The following is a 24,006-nucleotide window of genomic DNA, read 5'->3' as shown; positions in this document are numbered from 1 at the left end:
TTCCAGTGAAGAATTGGCTTGGTAGTTTGGTCTGCCCTGTTCCCATGATGCACTGGGCCAGGGACAGACTAATTTGCATATAGCCAGGTTCTGAACTGGGATGGTGCAGTGAGCTAAAAAACGGTGATGGGTCAAGCCCTGATCTGTTGACTGGGTAGGAGTGTTCTGATTAACTCAGATACTCTGTCCATCACCACCCCCTTTTTTAAATTAGGATTCAGTCCCAGCACCAGGCACTTCGAATAGTGACATTTCTGATGGTGACCTCAAAAGCTTTTTACATATTCCATACAGCCCTGGTGACCATTTTCACATAGAGATTCTCAACACTGCAGAGCAGGTTAGGTGTAGTCCTGGTTTTTCATGTGAGTGAATATCTGGGTGAACGCTGTCAATGGAAGCTTCAAGCCTGGAGCACTCCTTCTCTGTGGTGCATTCTCCAGGAGCCACATCTGCTGACAAAATATTTCCAGATCTACTGTCACAGCATCTCCTGCACGTAGTTAGCCAAAGATGCCATCTCTGGCTGACTCATTTATTGGGCTGTGATGTCTGCATTAAACCTGGGCAGAGTTTGTAGAGGTTTACTCCGCGTAGCTCTGCGAAGTGCCAGAAAAACTGTTCTGCGCTCTGCGGAGTTCCGCCAGCGCTGATTTTTAGCGCCAGAAGTTTGTCCCTTGCTGTAAAATCAGCAAACATTTCACGACGCGTTGCGCCAGGGGGCGCTGCTGCTCGAGTAGACATTCTACTTGAACGGCAGCCTCCTAAATGCGAATGCCAGATTTTTTATCCCGAGTGGTCGCGACATGCTGTGACCGCTCGCATTGAGAAATCTCGCCAGGAGGAGGTCTAGTGCGATATTTTTTCTCTGGAGCGCTCGACAATTTACTGTTAGAGCGCAAAGTGGGCAAAACTCCGCAAAATCCGTCGGGGAAGTTGAATTCTTCGCCCACCCCTAGTCTGCATAGCATAACTAAAGAGCCGTTTGTGGAGTGTTGTAAGAAAGTCAGTTGTGGAACAGAACAGAATGTATTTATTCATGAAACTTATTTTTTATGTTTGTGTGTGTTCAATGGTACAAACCTCTTCAAAAGACTGGGTCGAATGAAGTCACTCGAATCATTTTCCTGTGATCTAACTGACTTTCTCTTTTTTCATTCTTCCAGTGTGTCATGTTTATACCCTTTTGTATTAACTATAACGCTAGCAAATCACTTTATCTTCAAAATAAAAAAACAGCTGCAGTCCATTGAAGTTTGCACTATCTGCATGTACTTTTTCAACTGTAGATTTGAGTGTTCTGTAAACTTTGCTTAGCAATGTGCTGTTAATGAAAAAACATAAAAAGCTAAGAAGATGATGCTCTCTAAATTATTTATAAGCCACTGGATGCGAGTGCCTCTGTGTGAACCGTGGCCAGCAGAAGAGTGGCTTACGTGGGAACGCAAACACGGTTACCCTTGTACGGAGTCCCACTCTCCCTTCTCTGTCTCCTTGTTTATTGAACACCTCGTTCTGTGCCCTTTTTAAATACGACATGCATAGGAGAGCATGTGACTTGCATTGATGCGTTAAGTGTAGCGTGAGGGAGAACATTTTTGGCGATGCCCCGAGACTGGCACATTTGTAAAATAAAGGAGATTTTTTTGTGCCTGTAATCGCTCTTTTTTGGGCCAACTTTTCTGCAGGTTCTTTAATGCAGACATCGGTGTTTCATCTGGTTTCAATTGCATGGACTATTAGTTTCCTCATTTTAATGGAATTTGCTGTATAAACATTATGTAATACTGAAACATTCCCTTGATTTCTGAGTAAAAGTATTTGTGTGATGCTGTTCCGTCGAATGTGCTATTTTCCAACTTGCGAGCATTATAACTGGGTGTAACTGCACAACATGTTATTGGCTATTAAATCATACAAATATGGAATATTTTGTTTTACAGGTACGGGCATGCAGTTGCTGTAGTCGGGGAACAAATGTACTTGTTTGGAGGTTGTTCTGCAGAAAACACGTATTGCATCACAGTTTATGTTTTAGATACCGGTAAATTTCATTATTACTTATTTTTACTAAATAGCTATCAGAACTATTTGGTCGATAAAAAATATACATTACATATATGAGCATTTGCACATTATTTAATGTGCACTGTCTTTAGCATCTGCAGTAAGTTACTTAATTATTGTCTGTGTCAGTGCTTAATTTGTAAAAAAAGAACTGCAGGTGCTGAAAATTTTGCCAAGGAGGCCACAGCTCACTTCGTCCTCCGGTGAGCCCCACTTTCAACACTCTCTAATTGTTTTCTATCATCTTTGTCACACCTGGTGTGTTACCTTATTCCCTGCATTTATGATTTGCCCTCTATTCATTCTACCCCTGCCCTTTTTCCTCTTCACTTTTATCCATGCTCTGCTCTCTCTCCCCTCGATCTTGGCTCTTTACGATCACTCTTCTAGCAGTGATTAGCTGTGTCTCCGTTTTATCATTTGTCTGCTTTTTTTCCTTTGTCCTGTCCTCTACATCCTTTCCTTTTATCTTCTCTCTTCGTAAGGCTCTCTTCTTCACATCATGGCTGCTTTCTCTTTGTATCTGATTTGCTCTCCTTTTCTTCTACTTAGCTCCGTCTTATCTCTCTCCTCTCCTGTTGTTTCTTTCGCCTCTTTACTCCTGCTCTCTCTCATCTATAACACTGCTGCTGCCTGTGACCCCTGTCGTCAGCCTCTCTACATGTCCTTGCTATTTTGAACTCTGCGTTTTCCTGTTGTCTTTCCTAAAGAAGAGGAAGATGACATGTTTTACTTTCTTACCTACACTGAGTCAAAAAAACAAAATGTACACCAAATGAAAATTCTTTTTTTGCATACGTTAATCAGTGCAGTATAACTGGGTTATACTGCACTGATTAGCTGCTCGAGCACAGCAGGTGATGTCACTACTAGTGCTTCCTGTAATTAGTAGGTCCAGGGAAGGCGATGGCATTGGCATCCACTGCTCAGCTTGCTGTGACCCTGCATGCTACAGCACAGGCATTGTCCCCAGCCGCAATGCTGCCAATGCCGGTAAGTATGGCTGTGGTGCCTACTGGACTCACGCACCCTCACCAATTACCATGCTGGGGTACAGCGCACAGATTCTACAGGTGACGCCATGGCACACAAAAGTTGTGTTGGGCCACAGCAGCATCAAGCACGTTGAGGATATGCTACTCTGGCTACACAGCAAGTGGAAAGTCCACACTTACTTTTGTTTATTCTTCCTCAAGAGCCCTCACTCCCAAGTTCCAAATCCGCTCGCGCAGCTTCTTGCCTCAACTCCATCTTGAGCCAGCCCCCAGCTACAATTATCCAATGGGAGGCTTATGCTCAGGCAGTGGCATGGTGCAGCAGACTCTGGGAATAGAATGCAAGACATAGTTTGTCGAATGACTTTTTGGATTTGTGATCGGCGAGATGACATCATCACTAACTTGGTGATACACAATCATGCCTGCCTGGATAGGCGTATGCTGGCCTGTCTATGAACATTTACCAGCCAAAAACCATGCAATGTATGTTATTTTTTTTATTTTGAATTTGAACAATTAATATTGAGACCACCACCTGCAGGGTCAGAAATTGTAGCCCCGGCCCTGTGAAAGAAGTGCAGGTGCTGAGCATCTGAAAGTTCCTGCTCAAATAAGCACTGGTCTGTGTTAACAAACTGAATTGTGTTTGGGAAAAAAAAGTTACTTAATGTTTAAGTTCTATATAATTTACATGTAAAAGTTTAAATTGTTTTTAAAACTCTCTTCTTTTGTTAATATTTACGTTGTTTTTGTTTCAACACTGCTCCTTTGCCTGTGTATTACATAAACACAAGCTTGGCATTGAAAGAAAGTCACAGCAGTAATATTGAACAAAACAGTAAAATATAACCCACCCAGTGACAAACAGGTTACTGTTGCTATAGATACGTGTATGTAGTAGGAGGAAGTTGAAGAAGAAAGGGAAGAAAGCATGGTTGAATTTCCCTGTAATGATTTTTTGTGTCTACTTCCCCTTAAATTCATCGATGTGGTCTACACTCGGCTTTCTGTGGACGGGATGTTGGCATGTCCTTCTCGCAGCTTGTATTTTAAATCTCTATGTACCTATCTTGATCCAGTCTGCACGTGCCTTGCCAAGGCCCCAAGTATAGAGTATGGTTGGAAGAGGCAGTGACTCCCATACCTGCCCTCTGATTTATAGATTTAGAGGCAGGTACGGCGAGAAACGTCCCGTGGAGGTATGACTGGGAGGTAGCAGGCCTTGTACTCCCATCATGGGCCCGGAATCACGAGTGTAAACTGTTTTACAGTGTTTTATGACGTTTGGGAAACTCTAACATATCTCAGAAGTCAGTTGCCTTTGAAAGTCCAAAGTGAGGTTCCGTGGTTTTCGGGACCGGACTCCATTTTGTTTTGCGTTGTTCAAGATGCCATTTTGTGTTGCCCTCACGTAGGCCGTAGTAGTAAACGAACGAACAAAGTTGCATTGGCCTCGTTGTTCATGTACAATTTAACGTGGGCCTTTTCAACTTGCGAGTGAACTGCAAGAAGCTGACCCCTTCACCTGAAATTGACCCTTCTATGAAACTAGTTTCGTTAGCTGATAGTAATCTAGAAATCCAATCATTGTTCAGGATATCGTTAGCCGTTAGTTTCTTGCACATATCTTATCCTACTCTACATCTGAATTGCTCTTTCCTTTATGTCTTTTCATTACATGGGTAGTGCTTTTAATTATGGATTTGTCTGGCTTTTGGTAATCGAATTTGGGACAGTCCTAATAATTAACTTGTGGGGTTGGTACAATGTAAAGTGAGCTTTTTGGAATGTGATAATGTATAGAAATGTGTTTCTATTGGTCAGAATTTGCCGCAATGGGTGTGCATTTGTAATGGGATGAAACTGTTCATAAAAGACGATGTCTTGCTCTACACGAATTGAACATGTTCTTGAGTTGTACACCGTGTTGTATTGCTTGGTTCACTGTTACTAGCTGCAGCTAACAAATTTGATCTCTGACGCCACCTAGAAGTATTTCGTGTCTCTGTTTGCCAAGACAGGTGAATCCGAAGACATCGGGTGTGTCCCTGGCACCGCCGGTTCTGAAAAAGACCCGGTTCTTCAGTTGGCGCCCAACGTGGGGCGACTTCAGTGGTACCGGTCCAAGCCCGAGGATCATGAGGAGCCAGTGAGGAAATTCTGGAGGAAGGCCGCCACTTCATCGACCCCTGCATGTCGACGTGGATCAAAGGTGTTTGCTGTGAGGCTTCCCGCTTTCCAACGGCTACGAAGGACTGCTGCCCTGACTGTCACCCTGTCTTGGACTCTCGATAGATCCTTTGTAGAGCGAGACGATAGACGGTCTTCTGGTGGCGTGACAGATATTTTGGTTAAGTATAAGTGGGTCGCTCCCACGATCTTTGTTTGGTTCTTGGTATTGGGTTGATTCGGTAACTGCAGTGTGGCTCAATGGTTAGAGCGGCAGACCCTGATGCAGAGGTCTAGCCCGGGACCAGGGTTCAATTCCCCGCCTCGGCGGGTCTTGGGCTCAAAATTCCACGGACCTGATAATTCTCGCCTCGGTGCCTATTCCAATCATGGAGTCCCACTCTGCAACTCTGGGCAATAGCTTGCTTAATCTCCACAACGGCCCCCACAACGCTAAGGATGCCTGGCCTCCACCTTGGGGGTGCCCAGGAGTGGACACCTCACAGGGAAAAGCCTGGATGGGTTCCACAGCGATATTCGTACAAGCGCCTTGAGACCCTTGCGGGTGAGTAGTGCGCTATACAAGCATCAATTTACAATTTTTTATTTATCGAAGCCAAGGGGCTCGTATATTTGCGAGAGTGTCGATAGTCGATAACCCCTTGAAGTTGGAAGCTAGATTAGTGAGCTATAAGATGCATGGTCTCTTGGGGCGTGGCTTGCAGCCGAGTGGAATGGCCGCACTGTGAGGCGGCTCCTCGGCCCTCGTTGTTTTTACAGACATAGATCCTATTGCCTGTTCTCCGATTTTGCCCCTATACTTGGGGGAACCGCTCCACTGGCCATCGGAGCTCCCTCGTCGCCTCCCTGCTTGCCTCCGGATCCCTGCTCGTCGAAATTGGCTTCCGAGGCCCGGCTATCCTTTCGACCCAAGATGGCGGCCGCAACTTGTAGCTGACTTGCGTCAGACTCCGAGGCCGCTGTACCAGCCTAGCTGCCTCTGCTGCTGATCCTCGGCCCAGTCGGGGCTTCGGGAGGCGAGTGCCCACCACTTCAGGCTGGCCCCATCCTGCTGGGCCCCACCTGCGCCGGCTACATAGACCGAGATTGGGCCCCCCCTGACGCCCGGCGGCCACTTCTACGCGAGTCCCTGGCTTTGGGCCTGCTGCCGGGGACCACCATCCTGCAACCCTGCCCACCGGCTTCGCCTGTGCGACCCGCGCCCTGCTGTGCCACCCAGGTGGACTGTGTCCTGCTGCCTGGACCTACTGCTGTGCCGAGCGGGACCTCTGGGCACACACTGAGGCCACCCTGCATGCATGGGCTCGGAGCGGGGCCTAGCTCAGAAACGCGGAGGGCAGTGTCCACCCCTCTACCTCAGCAACCTATCACGATCCGCCTGTGCCCACCCAAGCTCCTCGAACCTGCTGCACCTGAGGTGGCCCGCACTGTGATGGGCCCTGCCCCCCCTTATACCGAGGGTACCAAGGGGACATGGCTAACCTAGCCAAGATGGCGGTCGGGCTCCCTTAGAGCTCCGGTCAGCTGCCCGTCGCACCGATGATGAAAACCACCACCGCGCAATTCTAACACCTCCGGCTGCTGTGGGTGACTCCCGGGACCGCCTGGGGGGCCTCGGAGAGACGCGGCGTGTCCGGGGTGTACCCGCGCCGGCCCCTGACGACCTCGGCAGATCCTCCCCTGAAATGGCGGCGCCCAGGGACTGATGCGAGAGGTCCCGAGTGACTGGAGCGGTCCCAACCAATGCCGGGCTCAGGAGCGCCCAACACACCTCACCGGTAAGCAGTGGCACCCGGAGCGCGCTACCAAACGCAGAGCGCAGCGGAATCCAGGAAAGAGCTGTGAGCCCCGGACTAACGGCGGACGCGCGGCGCTCTGAGCACCGAGTGCGCTTCCTCTGATGCGGGGAACCTAGACGGGTACTACACCTGGTGACCCACCACGGCGAACACTCGTGGGGACCGGCGCGGACCCGACCGATCGACGCTGGACACCGGGGAAACTGCCCGCGGATGACTCCGAGAAGTCCCCAATCCAAGATGGCGCCACCGGGGCGATTTTCATGAGGGAGAAGTACGATGACTCCTGAGTCCTAACTCCGATGCCCAGGAGCCAGCGCCACTGAATGCCGCCGAGTATCAGGGAGCAATGACACGTGCGTTCCTGAGGTGAGCTCCGATGCCCGACTCGGGGCCCCCAGTGACAGACCCGAGGCCCTCTAGGAAACACTGACTCACTGTAGCTGCACTCAGCGGGTGACCACGGCGGTGCGGACGGGGAGAGGCCGCGGGGAGAGTCTGCGATGAGAGCCTTCCACCTCCCCTACCGAGGACGTACCACAGACCACCTGCAGCCAAACGCCTGGAAGATCAACACTACGGTGGAGACCCCGGAGACCCGGTTTGCACAACGTTGCTACAGAAAGGGGCCTGAACCACATCTAGCAGGCCGGATCGGACCAGCGGGTCACCCGCGACACCCATGGGGCGAACACAACGGGCGGTGCCCGTGACGCCAGCGCCAGTTCAGAGAAGATCACCTTCCCCGGGCCCCTCACGCGGATCGAAGACCGGGGGTCCTTCACAGGAATCGGACATGTCCACGAAACTAGACAAAGTCCTGGCGGCCATCGAGCACTCACGAGTCTCCATGGAAACTAAATTTGGGGAACTGGCCTCGGACATCACCCAGCTACGCGACGACCATAGGAAGCTGGCGGATAAGGTGAAGCAAGAAAGCCACACGCTCCAAGAACTGAAGCCTCAGGTCCAGCTCAATCAAAAAGCCATCAAGGACCTACAAGAGAAGGTCACTTTTCTTGAACGCAAGACGGACGACTTAGAAGGACGCTCTTGCCGGAGCAACATACGTCTGATCAATCTACCGGAGGGAGTGGAGAAGGAAGACCCTATCAGATTTATAGAGACCTGGATAACAACGTTCACCCGGACCCAAGATCTAACGCCGTTCTTCTCAGTAGAAAGGGCACACAGAGTCCCGACTGGACGACCTCGAGCTGGCTTCCCGCCCAGACCATTCCTTCTGAAGCTGCTGCACTATCAGGACAGGGACACGATTCTGCGGGCGGCCAGGCAAGCGAAAGTCCTCAGGGTGGAAGACAAGAATGTGATGGTGTTCCCGGACTATTCTCAGGCAGTGCAACGCCAACGCGCTACATTCTTGGCAGTAAAGCAAGCCCTGCGACGCCATAAGATTCAGTATGCCCTCCTGTTCCCGGCCCGCCTCAAAATCATCTATGAAGATACAACACACTTCTTCACGGACCCCGAGGAGGCAAGGCACTGGTTGGATCACCGCAGTCAACCCCGATCAGACCGCGAGGATACGCCGTCGAGCTCTGCGTCCAACAAACGACGACGACTCCGAGCCAGGAAGGTCACTCTCACACAGATTAACCGACCACCGTCGCCCAGCGCCAAGCATATCCCGGACCTGGAACAAATCATAGCAGACCGGCGGAAAGCCATTCAAGCAGCGACAGAGGTCGGGCAACTAGACGCTGGGCAGGAGATGGATCGAGGCCCCCACATCTTCACATCCGAAGATGAGGGCCAGAGCGACGTCCGCACCTCCAGAGATGGTTCCGCCTCACCGCCGCTGGTGACTCCGCAGACGGCGGATACACTCATCTGATAGCGGCTGATGCATTCAGCGGTAAGATTGAGCTGATGGCGCAGCCTACCGACGGGGGACACCGGGAAGACACGCCTAAGGTATTGGTGGTAACATACACACACGCAGAGACACAATGCGGCAGGTGGCCTTGACCCGAGATCAGGGTTCCACCGCTTCAGCACCCCCTCACACCAAACGAACTAGAGACAGTACGAGATGTACAGTTTGGGCTCATCATGCCTTGCAATGGGCCCCTTCAGTTGGGACTGTTTCCCATATGTTGTTTCCATGTTACGCCCTTTCCCTTCTAACCCTGATACCTACACGGGAGATGGTACTCTGGTCACGGCGCTACTACATATGGAGGGAGGTCACACGAGCGAGAATGACACTGGGTATAACCGAGAGGTGAGGAATGCACCGACTAACACGATAGACATCCTCACATGACGAAACCCTCTAACTCAGACTTTACCTTTATCACACTGAACGTCAGGGGGTTACACACAGCAAGCAAACGATATGCAGTCTATGCCTATCTAAAGAGACAGCAGGCGCATATAGCTCTCCTCCAAGAGACTCACTTGACGACGGCAGAAGTCAGCAAGCTGCAGAGGAAATGGAGGGGTATGATCTGTGCCACAGGGTACTCCGCATTTGCCAGGGGCACACTTATATGGGTCAGGCCGGGAGTCCCCTTCCGAGAACAATCCAGGGTGGTGGATAAGGAGGGACGCTATGCATTACTGGAAGGACAACTGGATGGACAGTCTATCCTGATAGGCAGTATCTATGCCCCAAATGTGGAACAGAACGCCTTTTGGTCTCGCCTCACGAACACACTGGCACATCACACTCACACCCCTTGGCTACTAGGGGGGATTATAACAGTGTCTTAGACACGACCCTCGACCGGTCCCGCCCCCCGCCACCACGGTCACCAATCTATAGACAGACGGAACTCTTCCATGAGTGGGTTCAACACTGGACACTGACGGACACGTGGAGAGCACCGAACCCCACAACGAAACTGTACTCGTTTCACTCCATTCCACACGATCTTCGAGTGAGACTTGACCGATTTCTATGCTCACCTGCTATACACGCCAAAGCCAAACACACAGACTATCTAGGCAGAGTGCTATCAGATCATGACGCCCATGTCCTGACCCTCCGATGGAAGCCGCCCCACCCCCCAGTACCGACCTGGAAGCTCCCTCGGGAGTGCCTCACAGACCCGGCATTCACACATGATCACAGGGAACACCTGCAGGAACACTTCAGACTCAATGCGGGCTCGGCGTCCTCTAGTCTCGTTGAGTGGGATGCGCACAAAGTAGTGGCGAGGGGACACTGCATTCAGCAAGTGTTAGGAGTGCGAAAGGTGCTAGAAGGCGCATTGCACACCACAGAACAGGAACTAGCAGCCATGTTGCAAGCAGATGACCGCGGCGAGGTGACCCAGCTACAAATAGCAGAGGCTAAGACAAAATACGCCGAGACATTGCGGGACCTGCGAAAATACAATTTCAGGAAATATGCCAGTAGGGTACACCGGGAGGGCAACAGGGGTGGCACGCTCTTAGCATGGTTAGCTCGGCAAGACCCCGACTTGAAACCTATCACGGAAATTACAGACCAAGCCGGTCACCTCCAGACTTCCCAGGTAGCGATCATGCAGGTTTTCTACACATATTACTCGCACATATATCAAACTTCCAGCCAAGATGACGCCCTCATGGTGTCCAACTTCCTACTTCCTTTACCAATCCCCCAGGTCTCGCCAGTGCTCCGAAAGGACCTAGACAGAAAATTAACGCAGACCGAGATTAAGGCAGCGATAGGGACGCTTGCTAGGAACAAGGCCCCAGGCATGGACGGCTTCCCCCTCGAGTATTACCAGTCGTTTGTAACTCATCTCGCCCCGCGCCTAACGACTATGTTTGAAGACGCATTCAAGACGGGAATCCTCCCACGCTCCCTCAGAGAATCAATAATAGTGTCGTTCCTAAAACCACACAGGGACCCCCAACTTCCATCGTCCTACAGGCCGATCACATTACTTAACTCAGACTGTAAAATCCTGGGGAAACTGTTAGCGACAAGATATGCCCAAGTCGTACCCCAACTGGTCCACCCCGACCAAAACGGATTCGTACCAAACCGCAACACATCTCAAAATCTCCGTAGACTCTTCCAAGTCCAAGACATGACCCGAACCCAGCTCCCGAATGCAGCTTGCCTCATACTAGACCTCGAAAAGGCATTCGACACCCTCCTATGGCCATATTTGTTCGCAGTCATCACCAAGAACAACTTTGGCTCCCGCCTCATCGCTTACACTAAGCTCCTGTACACACAACTTAGGTCCAGGGTCCGGATCGGCACCTATATCTCCCCGGAATTCACCGTAAGCAGAGGAACTAGACAAGGATGCCCGTTGTCGCCCCTCTTGTTTGCTCTGGCGGTTGAACCTTTGGCGATACGCCTGACACGAGAGGGTGTAGACTGGGGTATCCCCCTAGCGCATATGTGGCACTGCGTATCTTTATACGCAGACGACCTCCTGATCTATGTTAGGGATGCCACGAGCGACCTGACGTGCATCTGGAGAACGTTAGAGGAGTTTGCGACAGTGTCAGGCCTAAGGGTCAACTGGGGGAAATCATCCATATACCCGTTGAGCCCCCATATGGCCCTCTTCGAAATCCGAATGGGTACTCAATCACTCACCTGGAACGCCGGCGCCCCCGATACCTGGGAATACGGCTGTACCACACCCCGGAGGACCTATACACAGGGAATCATCGTAGGACACTAGCTGGTCTTCGATCAGCGGTCAACTTCTGGAAGACACTCCCACTGGCGCCCATAGGCCGAGTGGCACTGGCAAAAATGATCATGCTCCCCCGCCTGCTATATAGCTTTGCGAATCTCCCAGTGATCCCACCTCGATCATTCTTCGGAGAACTGAACACTCTTCTGATAGACCTGATATGGGGAGGGGGTCGAAAACGAGTGGCGCTCACCACACTCTACCTGCCTACCACGGAGGGGGGACTGGGAGCGCCGGCCTTTGAGGCATACTTTCTAGCGGCCCAGCTCCAGTGGCTGTCCTACTGGATGGCGGGACGCCACACAGGAGAGACCAACACAACTACTGGTCCTCTCTCGCAGGCCGTGATCGTCAGACTCTTGTTACCGGGCACTAAACCCCTGCGGACTCGTCCCCTGCAGGTGTCCGTTGCCCGAACGTGCATGATGCGGATACACCGCATGTCCAAAACGCAACCACCGTATTCACCTTTGCTGCCACTGGTGGGTTTCCCTCGCAGAGAATCATATTACTCCCCGGGCGCGCTTCGAGTTTGGACAGAACTGGAGGTCACGGAGATCGGGTCTCTGTTCGACGACGGGCAGTTGCTGACGTTTGAGCAGCTGATGGACCGTTATGGCATACCCCCTGGACAGTTTTTGCTACATAGGCAATTACTGGATAGCAGCGGTGCGCACTGGAACCTAGGGGCCGGCGAACCAGCGACACATCCAGTGATTCATACGATCCTACACATGGGGGTGGGGAGACACTTAGTAACATGGCTCTACAGGGCGGTGCGCTCGTTAATCCTCCCATCCCTCCAGTCTCTACGCCAGAAGTGGGAGACGGAATTCGGCAGAGTGGTCCATGACGGGGAATGGAGGTCAGCCCTGGAATATCCCCCAAAAGTCTCCAGGAACGCAAGGTTCCGCAACATACAATTCAGCGTCCTCCACAGGGCCTATCTTACACCGGGCCGCCTCCGACGATTCTTCCCGGACACTCACTTTGAATGTCCCCGATGTCGAACCCCGGGTGCAGACTTCAAGCACATGTTTTGGGATTGCCCCACTCTCCGCCAGTACTGGGACACGATCCACCGAACCTTAGAAGAGGCCACGACCATTGCCACCATGAACACATGGGAGGCATGCGCACTCGGAATTTTCCGCAAACGGAAAACTGAGAAAACACAATACAGATTCCTATCGCTAGCAATCCTCTTGGCAAAACGCGGTATCGCCATGCACTGGAGAGCCCCTGCGGGACCGCCGGAGGCAGCATGGGTGGGTGCGGTACTTAAATGGGGTAAGGCGGAGGAGGAGATACTACGGGAGGAGGAGGTACGGGGACATCGCAAACATCCCATATCCCAGGAGTGGGCCCAACTACTATACACCTTCACACAGACGACACGCCCTCAGGAGTCCCCTACTACCACACAATCCCAGACACGACCGACGACGCCGGCCCCCGTGCCTCCATAAATATATCATGGAGTCTACACACCAGTTGTGAGTGACCCCGAGCGCTGGCCCTCCGAAACCCAGACTCAATCCACCGACGCTCGCTATAGACCTATACCTCACGACTTGAAAATATACATATTGTGCTTGGACGCAGTGACCTAGAAACCCCTCCCTCCCGTCCTTCCCTCACTCCCACCCCACCCCCAAGTTCATCAGTTCACCCCCATAGTTTCTGGGAAAGAAGGAAAGCTCGACCTAGACAGAATGCTACTAGTACATATCACTAGCTGATTGACTTCACGCATAGAGACACCACGATGTCACATGTTACCACGTCTCACACCCACATTCCTGATACCCATAGCGTCACCCCCACAGTACCTGACACGACATGAGCTCATCCCCCTATGGGTGCAGTCGATAGTCTAGCATGTTCAGGATGGTCCCGCTTATGGAGGATGCAGACGTTATGGTGGGAAGCCACGTGATACGTGCCACCGAGGCACACAGATAAGGACAACAGATTGACAATGACCCTGAGCTGTGAAATGCCTAACAGGATCTGTAGCTCTAATTGTATCTATATGACTTCAATTTTTTGTAATGCTAGTTTAACCTTGAATGAACACTGTCGTATTATTCATGTAAATGCAACCTAAAACCCAATAAACAAATTCAAACAAAAAAAAAGATGCATGGTCTTAGCAAACTTAGAAAATGGTTTAGTTGTGGTTGCAACAAGGATTCCCGACTAGAGGACTTGTGTCCGATACCTCCGGTTGGAACTCCGACTAATGAGCTCTATTCAAACCACGGAGTGGGTCCTATTACTTATAATGAAGTATGGGTCCGCTATACTAGGAAAGATGGTGTCTTACGATGGCCCAAACATGGTAGTTTCGAATCAAATATTTTAGATAATCTGGAAGTTGCGTTATTCAAGAACAAAGCCCGGCCGGCAATGTTTGACTCTTTCCGCCTTTGGCGAAAGGAAGCCAAACAGAAGGAAATTAAACAAGCTAAGAGAGATAGGAAAGATAAGAATATGTCAGTACTACAAGCTGCTAGGCAGTATAGGGATGATGGAGATGAGCGAGCGAGTGAAGTTTTAGATAGGCAGCGTTGTATGGCCATAGATAAATGTCATCCGGCCTTGCCGTCTCCTCCTCCGAAAGCGATTGAAGATCTTAAAAAAGATCCTTTGATCTCTCACTTACTGAGATTGCCACCCCCTTATGTGCAGGGTGCTACTGCACCTCTATTACCCCCGGTTGTTCCACCCTTTGTTGGTCAACCTCCTGCTGTTGTTCAGCCAACTGGTACTCCACAGATGGTTTTACCTCCTCCTGCGCAACCCGCTCTAGGGTCACCAGCTTTACCACCAGTTTTGCCTCAGACTCCTTTGCCTTCCACTTCTGCATCTGAGACTCCTACTGTTCTTATTCCTACACCTTCTTTGCCTCAAAATACTTATTCTCCTGTTCTTATGTCTGCTTCTTCTCCTTCTGTTCGAAAGCGAATGACAGAGACTGTTTCTAATCTGTTGTCTCCATTGTTTGGGTCAGTGAATATGACCCCTGTTTTGGAAAGTAAGCAGAGTCGTAGTCAGCTTCCTAGTTCCGAGGAACGGGCTGTGTTGGATTTGTTGGCTCGTAAATGGATTATAAATGCCTCAAAGTATAGTTTGCCAGCGGTTATGGATGTTTTCTTTCAGTGGGAACCGCCTAAGCAAAGGTATGTTTTCGATGTGATGTGTACGTTTCTGCGTCAGGAATGGGAAGATAATGATTTGGGTTTGATTCCGCAGGAACTACTTGATGTTCAGTCGGATTTTGCTAAAGGGATGATAGTGGAATCTGATATTACAGACGCCGTAGAGACGATACTGGCTTTTAGGTCTAGACTTCCGCCTCAGACATTGTACGAACCTGATTCCTCTGTTAGAAGAAAAGCGAGACAGAATCCCATGAGAGATGTTCCTCCTGTATGGAAGGAAGCAGTTCAGGTTAATGTGAATCAGGGTATTGTTGCCGCTGCGGCTCACTTTCAGGGAGTATGGGTACATGTCCCTTGGAAGAGAGCAGAGGTCTTGGCTCTTAAGCAGACCTTACCTGACCCTCGTAAGAATCCTGCTGGTTACTATAAAGAATTGTCCCAGACAGTAGATGCGTGTATTATGAATTTAGCTGACATTGACATGTTGATGGGTAATGTAGTTCCGCAACCTTGGTGGGCGAAGATTCGTCACGGGAATCATGCGTAAGAGTTAGGAGATACTTGGGCGAATATTGTTGCTGCAGATGCTAGACAAGAGGGAGGTGCTAAACCTGAACCTTTAGTCTCAGAATTGCCAGGTAAAATTATTAATTTGATGTTTACGAGTGATTTGGGATAAGTTAGCAGCATGCAAGCAGAAGAAAGACGAGAGTGTGTCCGATTTCTTCACTAGGTTTGAAGAGACGTTTATCGATCATAGTGGTCAGGATAGGAGTACGGAAGGTGGTCAAAGGTAGTTTGTGGATAAATTTGTCTTTAATTTGCTTCCCGAACTTTCTAATAAGCTGAAGGACTCTGAGAGTTCGTGGGCTGTTTCTTCGTCGGCCCAGATATTGGCTACTGCACAATACTATGAGAATAGGGATAAAGATGAGAAGGATAAAGCGGAGAAGAAAACGGAAAATTTAAAGACAAAAGTTCTTTTGCAGCAAGCTTATCCGCCTCGTCAGAATCAGAATCAGTTTCAGCAACCTCCACAATTTCAGAGATTGTTACAGAAGCCTGAGCCTTATGTTCAGCGATTCTTTCCTGGCCCTAATCATTGTGCTTATTGTAGAGAGAAGGTCATTTCAAGAATAGTTGCCCAGCTTTGTTGCAACGTGCGAATGGTGCACCTGGTCAGAGAAGTCGTGGTGGTTTCCAGCAAACCCCTAGGGGTAAAGGACGTGGTGTGATTCCACAGAATGAGCATTCTCCTTCCCTTCAGAATTCTGCGAATTATTTTGACAGACAGAATGCTCCAAGTGGTCAGTCTGCTCAGTATTATGTTGAGGATTACTATGTCGAAGGTGAGAGTTCTGGTTATAATGATAGCTAGGGCAGCCATGGGCAGAGAGAGGGAGTAGTGTCAGTTCCAGTAGATCAGAGTGGACCTTATGTTGAAGTGATTACATCAGGTGTGGTAGAACCTTATCTTTTGGATACTGGTGCGACAAAGAGTTCTATTATGCATTCTAAACTCCCTGGCGCACCTTTGTCTGGCTTGACCAATGTTTCAGTAGGATTTTCAGGCGCCCCAGTTCATAATCCGGTTTCTAGTCCTTTGTCCCTTTCCATGGGCCCTTGTGATTTGGAAGCTCCACTTATTCTAACGACTGGTTGTAATGAGAATCTGTTGGGTTTGGACTTGCTGAAAAGATTGTATGCGACACTGCATTGTTCTCCTTCAGGAGTACAACTTACTCTTGGTAAGAAAGTGATTTGTCCAATGTATTTGTCTAAAGATTGTTTGCCACTGGAATTGCGTTCGCTTCCTGATACGCTTTGGGCTACGGGTCCAAATGATGTGGGCCTTTTGCAAATTCCACCGTATATTGTTACGCTCAAATCGAATGCTAAGCTACCTCGTATTCCACAGTATAAAACATCAAGCGATGGTGAGAGAGCGCTTTTGGCGATTGTCCATGATCTGGTTGAGAAGGGTGTAGTTGAAGAAACGAGAGGAAATGTGTGTAACAGTCCTGTTTTGCCTGTCCTTAAGCGTACTGATGCTTCTAAGCCACCTGTGTATAGGTTTGTGATCGACCTTCGAGAGGTAAACAAGATTGTGGTGCCACAGTTTCCTGTGGTCCCTGATATCACTGCTTTGCTGACTCTGATCCCTGCTTCGACAGCTTGGTTTTCTGTGATCGCTCTAAAAAATGCTTTCTTTAGCATTCGGATTGCTGAGGAGAGTAGGGATATTTTCGGCTTCTCTTTAGGAGGACGAAGCTTCCGGTTTAAGAGAGCTCCCCAAGGTTATTGTGAAAGTCCCTCAATCTATAGTCAGGCGTTGAAAACTCAGATTGATGGTTTTGTGTTACCTGTTGGTGCTACTCTTATTCAGTACGTTGATGATTTGTTGATTACTGCTGATGACGAAAAGATCTGTAAAGAGGCTACTCTTTCATTGTTGCGGTATTTGTCTGACCTTCATCATAAATTTCACCTTCAAAGTTGCAATATTGTCGCCAAGAAGTAACCTACTTAGGTCATCTCTTGTTGAAGGAGGGAAGGCGATTAACCCCAGAACGAATTCAAGCGATTGCGCAAATGAGTGTGCCAACTACACAGAGAGAAGTTCGTGCTTTTTTGGGGATTACTTCGTATTGTAGACAATGGATCCAACATTTTTCTCTTCTTGCGAAACCTCTGTTGGCATTGACTATGAAAGATACTACGTATCCTCTTCCTTGGTCTGACGAATGTCAGAAAAGTTTTTCTGAATTACGTGATGCATTGTGTTCGGCTCCTGTGTTGGGTACTCCAGACTACAGCAAGCTTTTCACGTTGTACGTACACGAGAGAGAGGGTTGTGCGTTGTCAGTGTTGACACAACCTTTTGGAGACAAGCAGCGTCCATGTGCATATTTTTCAGCGACGTTAGATCCGGTAGCTAAAGCGTTGCCGAGTTGTCTGAGAGCTACAGCGGCAGCTGCTGTTTCTATCCGACAGTCTGCTGGTTTGGTACTGGATAACATGTTGATTGTGATGGTTCCGCATGCAGTGGACTTTATTAAACAGGACCAAGACACAACACCTTACTAGTGCACGTCTCTCAGGTTACGAGTTGACACTGTTGGCTAGCCATGTTCATATTAAGAGATGTAATGTGTTGAATCCAGCTACGCTGTTGCCGATCTCTACAGAGTCGGATGCTCAAGAACAGCATGATTGTTTTCTTCGGACAGAGGAAGAAACAAAGGCTAGGATTGACCTTAAGGATACTCCTCTTGAGAATGTTAATGGTACCTTGTGGGTAGATGGTTCGTGTTTCAAGCTTCCGAATGGTGAGACGACTGCAGCGTATGCTATCACAACTTTACATACAGTTGTTGAGACAGCACGCATACCACAGAATTCAGCTCAAGCAGCAGAGCTAATGGCACTGACGCGAGCGTGTGTGTTGTCAGAAGGAAAGCGAGTGAATGTTTATACCGATAGCCAGTATGCGTTTGGTGTTGCTCACAGTTTTGGGCGTTTGTGGAGAGAACGAGGATTTCTTACTTCCCATGGCACGAAAATTCAGCATGGGCAGTTAGTGAATGAACTCTTGGAATCTCTCACTCTCCCAGAACAGATTGCAATTGTGAAGTGTAGTGCGCATAAGAAAGTTTTGGACGATGTTGGTCGAGGGAATGCGTTTGCGGATGAAGTTGCGAAGGAAACGGAGAAAGATATGATGAGCCGTATGTATGTTGCAGGCCCTGCTAATTGGGTTATGGCTGGTGGAATGTGTGAAGACACAATAGAAAGTGTGAAGATGATTCAGGCTGAAGCTACAGAGAAGGAAGTGAGTACGTGAAGAGAAAGTACGGGTATGTTGGATTCCACAGGTTGTTGGATTGAGTTGTCAGAACACCAGCGATGGTTGTTACCAGACGCGTATGTGCTCCCATTGGTTTTGATGGCTCATGGAATGGCTCATATCAGTGTAAAAGGGATATGCAAGTTGTTGGCTCTGGTTTGGCAGAATGCTGGGATTCCGAAATGTGCTGAGAATGTGGTGAAACATTGTATGATTTGTCTGAAGTATAATCCTGGTAAGGGAACTCCATCTCCAGCTGGTCATTTTGCTCCTCCGACGTATCTGTTTGAGGTGATACAGCTAGACTATATTCACATGGAGAGATGCAACAATCTGAAGTACTTTCTTGTTGTTGTTTGCGCTTTTTCCAGATGGATAGAGGCCTACCCCCTAAAGGATAATACTGCCTTGTCTACAGCCAAGGTTTTGCTGAGAGAGTATTTCCCTAGATATGGTTTGCCGAGAATTGTATGGTCGGACAATGGGAGTGAATTTGTGGGTCAGATTATGAAGAAAGTATGTGCTGGAATAGGGATAAGGCAGAAGTTCCATGCAGCGAATCACCCCAGTCAGCTAGACTTGTTGAATGCTACAATGGTACGCTTAAGCTGAAAATAGCTAAGGTACAAGCGAGCACTGGTCTTACATGGCCGGATGCTTTGCCGTTGGCTCTCTTGTCAACAAGGACGACTGTGCATCCTCGAGTGGGACTTAGTCCGTATGAAATAGTGTTTGGTCGTCCAGCGAATGTTTGGGTTTGTGTGCCTCGTCCGAAAGAATACAGCAGTATTGAGTACCCTATGTTGGTGGATTACTTACATGACTTGATTGCTAAATTACGTGTTCTCCACCAACAGGTCTATGACAGTTTGCCGATAGCTACTACAGATCCTGGACACTCCATCGAACCTGGTCACTATATCTTGGTCCAGCGCACCAAGAATTTGCAACCGAGATGGATGGGTCCTTATTTAGTGCTTTTAGTTACTAGAACTGCTGTTAGAGTAGCTGGCAAAAAGAACTGGGTGCATGCCACCCATTGTAAAAAAGTTCCTTTGCCTTTACCGTATGATCAGTGGGTAAGGGATGGTATAGCTGATTCGGAATGTGAGCGAGTCCCTAGATTCATTCCTTTTAGTGATGCTCATTTGACATGGACTCGGTCAGAACGCGAGGATGATGATGTTCTGCAAGCTGATGTGCCTCCACATCTGAAGATTGATACCACCAATCCGGAACTTCTATTCAAGGATCAGACTGTGCCGATAAAGAACGCAACGATTTCAGATCAAGAAAGCTTGTACATATGGACAAATAAAATGTGACACTGGAATTTTTTTAGCTAGTGAATTTACACCTTGTCAGATCAAGAAACTTTTTTTTTTGCTTTTTCCTTTTTCGAGTCACCATCCGGACTCTGCTGCAGGGTCACGGTAGAAAGTTCTTAAGGGGTGAACCACGTATTGACGCAAGGTCTGTGGTCCAGGGTCGTTAGTGCGATCTTGGCGCACACTTAAGTGAAGACGGTAACGACTGTGAGCAGCACGTTAGAGGATGGAGTTTGTTGAGTCTGACCAGAGTGTTAGGAAAGTGGATTCTAAAGTCCGAATATGTATATTGGTTCGTAGCAAATGTTTTTTAATAATGTGTTTTCTAATGCTTTTGAATGTTACGTTAGCTTGTGTGGGTTTGATTTTCTATGCCACAAAACAGCCGCTTACATCTACCTCCCAACCTGTTCTTTCTTTTTCTACTCTTTCTCCACATGAGTTCCATACGTTACCTGAACATGAACAGACACGTAGATCAGAATTTGTGAACAATTCGTTTATACAGATGTTACATCAGCATCAGCTAGTTGTAAATACCACAAATTGTTGGGTGTGTGGTCTTATGCCACATACGACAGACAAGGAAATGCCATATTTGGTTTTGCCTTTTTCACCTAATGGGTCAGTTTGGGCACTCCAATCGATGTTTATCTATGCGAATGAAGTCTCTCCAGTGCGTTCTGTTAAGGATAATGTGAGTAAGAATGCTTTGGAATGGGGAATAGTCGATACGATTAGAGATATCGACACGTATAGTTCTATTACACACGGTGACCCGCACACTTCAACAGTAAATAGTACAATGTAATGACTTTATATATGTGGTCACATAGACTCTCCAATTGTTCTCCCAAGAATTCCAAAGTCAAATTTCTTCTGTAAACAGATTCTTTTATTCACAACTGATGATTAAAATCAATAGCCAACGCGTTTCGTCCGTGACCGGACTTCTTCAGGGATTTATTCAGAATTTTCTATATATTACAGCTTCACATTGGTCTTCCCACTTGAAATTCACATATTTTTCAGAAAATAAATAAAGAAATCATGTTTTCCAAATACACCAAGTTTCCAAAAAGTCCAATAAGATAGAGCGGTAAGGGCCGTCAACAAAGTATCGGCGTCTCGTAGTACATGTGGTTGTCTGGTATAATTCTATCCCCAAAGATGAGGTACGAGCATATGTCGGTTGGAATAAGACGACATATAGTGTTAGCTTGACGGAGAAAGAGAGACAGAGAAGATCTCCTCCTATTTGGATCGTACCCCACCAGGGTCATCTTTGCTTACAAAGTAATGCTCAGAATCCGAGAGCTCAGTTTGGTGAGAGTGTGTATGTTCACACATACGTTTATACGTCCCAGAAATCTCCTCCGTTCGTGCCAGCTAAAGGCACGTATTTTGTTTGTCATGACAGAGCGTATGCATGGTTGCCGTCTGATTTTTCGGGCACATGTTATGTAGCGTTTTTGCTTCCCCCTACATATACAGCTGCTTTCGACTACCACAAGACAAGATTTGGTAGAGGTATTATTGATGTGGAAGATACTGCCACACAAGAAGTTGGAGACTTCTTTAAGGGTTTCCTGCCCTTTTGGGGTCCTATGGCTAATGGTAGGAATATTCATCAGCTTACGACAGTGGTTGAGGCCACTATAAATGAGACTGCAGGTGCCCTTAGTAATATTACGGCTGAGCTTCAAGCGGATCGCCTTATGACGTTACAGAACCGCTTTGTCTTAGATATTATACTGGCAGATAGAGGGGGAGTATGCAAATTGATCGGATCTAGTTGCTGCGTTTTCATACCAGATAATGCCCCGGCGGTGTACCAAGCCATCCAGAAGGTGCATACGTTTGCTGAGTCTATACACGTAGATGAAGGTAACTGGTCGTTGATGGAATGGTTTTGGGAACTGCTGTCCAAATGGGGATGGAAGATTTTGATGTTTCTTGATATGGCTTTAGCAATCCTTTTCTCGTGTTGCTTATACATCCAGTGTGGTCCCGCCATTTGTGGCCTTTGTGCTACGATCTGTGTGAGAGGACCCGTTTCGAGAGAAGTGAAAGAGAATAAGATGATGTTACAGCAACACCTTGATGATCTGATGAGAATAGATATAGACCTGGATTCAGATTGACGTGAGTTTAGGTCATTGCCTACGTAATGGCAAAAGGAGGGTCTGGGATTCCGTGGTTTTCGGGACCGGACTCCATTTTGTTTTGCGTTGTTCAAGACGCGATTTTGTGTTGCCCTCTCGTAGGCCGAAGTAGTAAACGAACGAACGAACTTGCATTGGCCTCGTTGTTCATGTACAATTTAACATGGGCCTTTTCAACTTGCGAGTGAACTGCAAGACGCTGACCCCTTCACCTGAAATTGACCCTTCTATGAAACTAGTTTCGTTAGCTGATATTAATCTAGAAATCCAATCATTGTTCAGGATATCGTTAGCCGTTAGTTTCTTGCACATATCTTATCCTACTCTACATCTGAATTGCTCTTCCCTTTATGTCTTTTCATTACATGGGTAGTGCTTTCAATTATGGGTTTGTCCGGCTTTTGGTAATCGAATTTGGGACAGTCCTAATAATTAACTTGTGGGGTTGGTACCATGTAAAGTGAGCTTTTTGGAATGTGATAATGTATAGAAATGTGTTTCTATTGGTCAGAATTTGCCGCAATGGGTGTGCATTTGTAATGGGATGAAACTGTTCATAAAAGACGATGTCTTGCTCTACACGAATTGAACAGGTTCTTGAGTTGTACACCGTGTTGTATTGCTTGGTTCACTGTTACTAGCTGCAGCTAATAAATTTGATCTCTGACGTCACCTAGGAGTATTCCGTGTCTCTGTTTGCCAAGACAGGTGAATCCGAAGACATCGGGTGTGTCCCTGGCACCGCCGGTTCTGAAAAAGACCCGGTTCTTCAAAAGTGCTGTGAGAGCCTGTTAAATGTGTGTGCATTATTTGCCATTCAGAAAAACCACTATGTTCGCAAGTAGACCTATTTCCTTCTTTTCTAATTTATCTCAGAAAAAAGGCAGAAACTATGAGTATCTTTGTACAATTTAATGACGATGAAAGATGTGCGCTAAAAAGATAACTCTGGACTGAAACTCATCAGGAAGCACATGAAGAGGCATTTTATAAACAACGTGCCCTTTGTATCTGAACTCAAAAATGAATGCAGAAAATTGTTCAAATTATTTGGACAGCTTTCTGCTGCTGCACGAGACGCCAAAGGCAGCAGCGCATGGCAGAGCTGATTTATAACAAACCTTGTTTGAAACAGTGCAAATTTGTTAAAGTTTTTGTTTTCCATCCTATGTTATGAAACGGCTTTTGTGGAAAATCAGATTTCTCGCCTACAGGAGGGAAAGATCACAGACTTGAGGTGAGCCTTGACTGAGCTCAAAAAGATCAACCAATCAGACTTCTAAAACTGGTGTCTGTGAGGAATCCTCGCCGCGCCCTTAGTAGATTGGCTGTAACTTCAAGGCCTTAGTCAGAGAAATTGCATGCGGCACTTGAGTAATAACTAACAAAACAATATAGTTTCTTTAGGAGACAATAACATTTCAAAACCAAGTTAGTTGAAAGAGAACTAAGTAGTGAGTAAAATGTGGGAAGGTGAGCTGCCTTTTCACCCCAGTTTCTTCCCAGGTAAAAGTTTTATATTCAGTCTTTTAAACCTTTCTGCTGGCCAAAGGACTTCAATGAGGAAACGCTGCAAGCTTTTTTCGACCAGTACCACACGGGGTTTGATAGGTGGCGTTAGTGGGCACACTGTCGCCACATTTCATGATAAAAATCTTAGAGAGGAAAATAGCAACACTTGGGAATTGCCTCCTGGCTACTTTGGCAATACAGAGGAGCTCTACTAGATTGTAGAGTACAGCGCGCTCACCAGGAGCACTACAGTACATTTT

General features: G+C 47.9%; 1 protein-coding gene across 1 annotated transcript in view; it reads left to right on the top strand.

Annotated features, from left to right (window-relative positions):
• The window catches only part of LOC144819544 (uncharacterized), a 745,296-nt gene that overhangs the window by 304,040 nt on the left and 417,250 nt on the right, over nucleotides 1-24,006 (top strand). Inside the window, exon 9 of the mRNA XM_078677385.1 lies at nucleotides 1,944-2,044. Coding sequence (XP_078533511.1) covers nucleotides 1,944-2,044 — 101 coding nt within the window. The remainder of the gene's footprint in view (nucleotides 1-1,943; nucleotides 2,045-24,006) is intronic.

Source organism: Lissotriton helveticus, chromosome 2_1 (assembly GCF_964261635.1).
Source record: "Lissotriton helveticus chromosome 2_1, aLisHel1.1, whole genome shotgun sequence".
In the NCBI taxonomy this organism is placed as follows: Eukaryota; Metazoa; Chordata; class Amphibia; order Caudata; family Salamandridae; genus Lissotriton; species Lissotriton helveticus.
The sequence above is the reverse complement of the archived record's forward strand: the minus strand, read 5'-3'. Positions and strand labels throughout refer to the sequence as shown.